Source organism: Cicer arietinum, chromosome 2 (assembly GCF_000331145.2).
Source record: "Cicer arietinum cultivar CDC Frontier isolate Library 1 chromosome 2, Cicar.CDCFrontier_v2.0, whole genome shotgun sequence".
Classification (NCBI taxonomy): Eukaryota; Viridiplantae; Streptophyta; class Magnoliopsida; order Fabales; family Fabaceae; genus Cicer; species Cicer arietinum.
Genome location: NC_021161.2, coordinates 30666930 through 30672821, shown reverse-complemented (window position 1 = coordinate 30672821; position 5892 = coordinate 30666930). Strand labels below are relative to the sequence as shown.

Below are 5892 nucleotides of genomic sequence, written 5' to 3'. Positions count from 1 at the left end.
GACGTTAAAATAATTTTAACGTTTCTTCTTTGTAACTCTATTAATATCTCTATTAACTCAATGTACAATAATAATACCTCTATCAATTTCAACATTTCTTCTTTGAAACTCGTTGGCATATCTTTCCATGAATTGTAGCTGATTGGAGCATATTGATGTCTTCTAACCACACTACCTATAAAACGAGTCAGAGTTGTTGCTTCATTCCCAATGGGCCGACCGTGGTTGTCCAAACGAACAATTATGACATAACCATCTTCCATCTCCCATACATCTAGCATTCTTGTTGGACCTCTAACCCGTTTAGGTTCTACATCTACAAGTAAAACAAAAGTCGTAAAAGCATAAATCACTATGTTTACATAAATAAAGTATAACAAATGAAATGATATAAAATTTATACTTTTTTCAATTGGTTCTTCTTCAGCTTCTATGTCAGAAGGAATAGAGTGAGATTCTATAGACTCATGTATGACATCTTCTACAACATTACTTTCTTGCATGTTGGTTGAGTTTGTATGAGTAGGAACATTTTGTATTCCTTCCTTATCATTTGTCCAATTCCTAATGTTTAACTTTTTTCTTCGTGCCATTGCTGCTCCAAATAAAAAAATATATATATTTTTGAAATAATCTCAAATAAGTATTATAACACATTAACAAAAAATTGGACAAACATAAATGAACATGGCATAAAATTCACGTCTAAAACATTAACTCAAGGTGCACACCTAAAACATATTCTCCCATTCCTCATCCTCTTCATTTTCATTATCACCAAGATTATCAACATCCACAACAACTTCAAAGAAATCATTATCATCCTCAACTTCAACTCTAACTAAATCAATAACATTACGAGTATCTTCACTTGTATCATGCATTATTTGCTCAGGAATTTCTTCAACTTTGTTAGATTCTTCATCCCCCATATCATAGATATCCCTAACCTTTGCATTCAGAACAACAGGCCAATCCTTGTTTCTCTCATCATATACATAAAACACCTTTTTAGCTTGTGATGCAAAAACAAAAGGGTCATCACAAATATTTTTTCCAGTATGTTTTAAAAATTTGAAATTCACAAGTGTCAGTCCAAACTTATCTTTCTTGACACCTCTCTTAATATCAACCCAATTACATTTGAATAGAACAACCTTGTACTTGTCAGAATAATCTAACTGAATTATATCAGTTAATTGTCCAAAGTAATCAATTTCATCTTTTGAAGTCTTAGTCTTTACAACTACTCAACTATTTTGTGTTTTCAGATGTCTCTCTCTTCTTTGTGTGAAACCTGAAACCATTAATTGCATAACCAGTGTATCTTCTCACTATCTCAGATGGCCGACGAGCTAACCATCTAAGTTCATGAGTTACTTGTGGACTCATTTGTTCATCCAAACGCTGAATCTAAAATATTACATGAAAATAAGTAAGTTGAAAATCATTAAACATTAAAATAATACAACTCATTAAAATATGTTCACCCTTTGTTGAAACCACTCAATAAATTTTTGACCATGTTGTTTATCAATTTCAAGCTGTGACAATTGTCGTGGCCGAGACTGTCTTTTAAGAACTGTAATATGTTCTCTAAAAATAATAATAATGAAGTTAAAAATGTTCTACAAAATATAAATTAGTATAAAAATTAAATATGATTTGGTGTCTTACTCTATAAATAGAGCAACTGCGTCACAATTAGGAAGCACATATCTATGTGCTTGTGCTAACTCTTTTTTGTCAAGTTTAGTTCTACTCACTCTCTTTCGCTTCCCTATTTGTAATTTTTGTGGTCTTTTACCCCCCAATGGTCTTCCAATAGGATGTAAGAATGTCACATTATCTGACAATGTATAATGAATTTCATCATCATTCCTTCTAGGTCTATTAAACCTTGTTTCAACCCCAAATAGATATTGCGAACAAAACGTCAAACATTCATTGGCCAAATAACCTTCTACAATTGATCCTTCTGGATATGCTTTATTACGTACAACGGATTTAAGAGTCAAAAGAAACGTGAAATTTAATTTATTTTAGATATCTATGCCTTTTTCATTAAGCAGATTGTTAATAATAAAAGATGCATATCTCTCAATAGGATACATCCATCTATATTGTACCGGTCCAGCAACCTTGGCTTCATATGCCAAATGGATTACCAAATGCACCATGATAGTAAAAAATGAAGGAGGGAAAATTGTTTCCAATTGACAAAGTGTCACCGCAATTTGAGACTCCAATTGTTCTAGAAATTCCACATTAAGTACCTTAGAACAAATTTGCTTGAAGAATTTGCACAAACCAATCAAAACTGAAGTGAATTTATCTGGCAATGTACCTCTTAATGCAATTGGAATAAGCTCTTGCATCAAAACATGACAATCATAACTTTTTAAGCCAAATATTTTGTGTTGCTTGATATGCACACAGCGTGGGATGCTTGATGAGCATTCATCTGGAGTTTTTACATTCTTAAGGATGCTCAAAAAAGCATCCTTTTCTTTGTTAGTCATTTGATAGCATGCTCTTGGCAAAAACATTATACTACTTTTAGGGCTCGGTTGTGGGTGAAGCATATTTCTTATGCCCATATCTACAAGGTCAGCTCGCGCCTTATAATTATCTTTGGACTTTCCTTCTTGGTTTAACAATGTACCTATGATGTTATCACATACATTTTTTTCAATGTGCATCACATCAAGATTGTGACGCAATACATTATATTGCCAATAAGGCAATGTGAAGAAAATACTCTTCTTTTTCCAAGGTTGTGCCCCATTCACTAGACCTTTTTCTCTAGATTCATCCATTTGCCTTAAAATATCACTTCTATCAATTCTTCTAGGAGGATTCCTTAACTCCCGTGTTCCATCAAAATCTCTACTATTTAACCTCCATTTATGGTTGGGAGCTAACCAACGACGATGACACATGTAACAAATTTTTTTACCATGACGTAACCATCGTGAGGTTGTTTCAATACCACAACAAGGACATGCATACTGACCTTTAGTACTCCATCCAGACAGGTTAACATATGCTGGAAAGTCATTAATAGTCCACATTATAACAGCATGAAGTTGAAATGTCTCTTTCTTATAGGCATCAAATGTTTCAATTCCATTTTCCCATAAGTCTTGCAACTCTTGTACTAATGGTTGTAGGTAAACATCAATGTTATTTCCAGGACCTTTAGGACCAGGAATTAGTAGTGATAACATGAAGAGTGACTGTTTCATGCATATCCAAGGAGGAAGATTATATGGAATTACCATAACAGGCCAAGTGCTATGAGTAATACTCATAGTCTTGAAAGGATTGAACCCATCAGAAGTCACTTCTAATCGAACATTACGAGGATCTGAAGAAAATATTGGATATCGAGCATCAAACTCTTTCCAAGCAAGGGAGTCAGCAGGATGCCTAAGAAGACCATCATTCAATCGACCCTCATGGTGCCATCTCATCGACTCAACAACTTTGGAGGACATGAACAACCTCTGCAGTCTTGGCTTCAATGGGAACCATCGAAGAATTTTTGCTGGTAAATTCTTTCGCTTTTGAGAGGTCTCCATCGCATTAGTTTGTACATCTTCATCTTTTGGTTTCCACCTTGACGTACCACACTTTGGACATACTTCATCATTTATATATCTATCCCAATAGAGTATGCAATCAATTAGGACAAGCATGAATCTTCTCATACCCCAATCCTAACCCTAAAATTATCTTCTTAGTTTGATAGTATGACTTTGGCAAACTATTTTCTTCTGGTAAAACATCTCTGAGTAAATCTAACAACATAGAAAATGATTTGTCACTCCATCCATGAAGACACTTTAAATGATACAAATGTATGATAAATGATAGCTTGCTATACTTCCTACAGTTTGGATAGAGCATTTGTTCATTCTCCCTCACAAATTGGTAAAACTTAGATGTTTCTCTGACATATGGATTCCTTCCACCTTCACCACAAAGTGGCTCTTTTGTAGAATCAATTACAAAAATATCATTAATTAATCCATCCATGTCATGCTCCATTTCTACACGTTCAGTTGTGGTGTTTGAAGTTGTAGGCTTCTCACCATGAAATACCCATCGCCTATAACCTCTAAAAAATCCACGTCGTGGATTACTTAAGTGTTCGTAAACAATTCTACGGGAATGTGAGTGACAATTGGCACAAGTTGTACAAGGGAACATTATTTTTCCATTGATTTCTGAATTTTGAAAATCAAATTCAAAAACTTCATTAACCCCTTGAATATATTCTACACTTTGTTTTGATTCATCATCCATCCACTCTCTATGCGCCATTTGACCAAATGTTGAACAAAAACTAAAAGAAACGAAACAAACAAGAAAGGAAAATCAAAATAAAACAAACCAGAGCAAACATCAAAGCAAAGGGAATATATATGAGCTGAAATTTATGTGCCTTAATTTGAATAAAACATATTCAAACTTAATTAGAATAAATTTGCCATGAAGCAAAAAAATATATATATATATATATAGTTGACTAGAAGATATAATGCATAAAGAGGAGTTAAAAGAAAGATTAATTTTAAAAAGAAAGCAGAAAGATGCATGTTTGTCTTTAATAAAGAAAGAAAAGATAGCAATAAAATAGTATAATGAAAAATTGTAGAAAGTATAATGGAATATTGCAAAAAACTAATGATGAGTTGCAAGATGCTCGCAAAAAATTAATTTGTGTATGCATCTTTCTCAGCACATAAAATGTCAATATTATGATTTTAATATGTCTTAAGCCGTCAACTAATCTAATGGTCTGAAAATCAACTTTGGAATGTCTTCTGTAACTAATCTTTTTCAAAACCAGAATAGATTGTTTTATTTTTATATATATAGTTCACAGAATTACAAATTTTAAGTTCACATAATTACAGAATTACAAATTACAAATTTTATATATAGTTCACAAAATATATATAGCATCCTATTCTGAGAATCATGCAAATTTTAAAAACCAAAAATAGCAACCAAAAATAGCATCAAATTACAAATTTTATATAAAACCAAAAATATATATAGTTCACAGAATTACAAATTTTAAATGTAGCATCCTATTCTGAGAATTATGCAGTTGCTTGTCTCAACTGTCTATTTGCTATCCATTTGTTTGAATCAAAAGATGATGATTTTAATTCATAATAATATTTTGCCAGATTTTAATTCATTGTTTGTTTTGTTTAAATAATCTGTTTTCCTTGTTCACAGTGGATTGGCTGCCCAAAGAACACACGAGCCTTTATTTCTGTGAAAAGGATGGGGGATTTTTAAGAAAAATTGCAATATTCTCATTTATATTGAAGAAAAATTGGGGCTATTTAAGCAAAAACACAAAACTGCAGAAAAATTGCAAAGAAAATTGGGGATTTTTATGACAAATTGCAGAAACCTGCATACCTTGATTCAAGATTGTAGCGGTGGCGACAATGAGGTTGCGACAGTGCGTTTAGGTTGCGGCGGCAGTGCGTTTAGGTTGCTCGTTAAAGGTTGCAGCGGCGGGTGCGTTTAGGTTGCGGCGGCGATGCGTTTAGGTTGCTCGTTGAAGGTTGCAGCGGCGATGCGTTTAGGGTTTTGCAGGAGAGAAGGGTAAGTTGAAGCAGCGCAACTTGTAAAAGAGGATTTAGGTATTTGGCAGCGGGAACTCAGAGTTTTGAGGCGGGACTGAATTTTTTATTTATTTTGGGGTATACCAACTATTTAACTCTGTCACTAAATACCTATCTCTAAATACCTCTCTATACCTAGGACTTCTTCTTTAGTGGTTGTTGGTATATTATATCTATACCTACGACATTTATATGTGTTACTAAAAACAACTGTTGGTATATGGCAAATTTCTTGTAG

The 5892-nt window shown here is 33.3% G+C and overlaps 1 protein-coding gene across 1 annotated transcript; it reads right to left on the bottom strand.

Annotated features, from left to right (window-relative positions):
• Positions 1–731: 731 nt before the first annotated feature.
• LOC113784096 (uncharacterized) lies at positions 732–3584 on the bottom strand. The gene is made up of 5 exons (XM_027330262.1): positions 2057–3584; positions 1678–1987; positions 1491–1596; positions 1336–1413; positions 732–1181 (listed from the first exon to the last, which is right to left on the bottom strand). Exons 1-5 carry the CDS (start codon positions 3582–3584, stop codon positions 732–734), a joined length of 2472 nt encoding a protein of 823 aa, XP_027186063.1.
• Between the last annotated feature and the right edge of the window lie 2308 nt (positions 3585–5892).

Bases quoted from the DNA above. Each gene is read 5' to 3' on its own strand.
- LOC113784096 (XM_027330262.1), bottom strand. From the start codon at position 3,584: ATGGAGACCTCTCAAAAGCGAAAGAATTTACCAGCAAAAATTCTTCGA. The intron at 1,597-1,677 runs GTAAGACACCAA...TATTATTTTTAG, and splicing joins GCAGTTGCTCTATTTATAGA to AGAACATATTACAGTTCTTA. The intron at 1,414-1,490 runs GTGAACATATTT...GTAATATTTTAG, and splicing joins TTGAGTGGTTTCAACAAAGG to ATTCAGCGTTTGGATGAACA.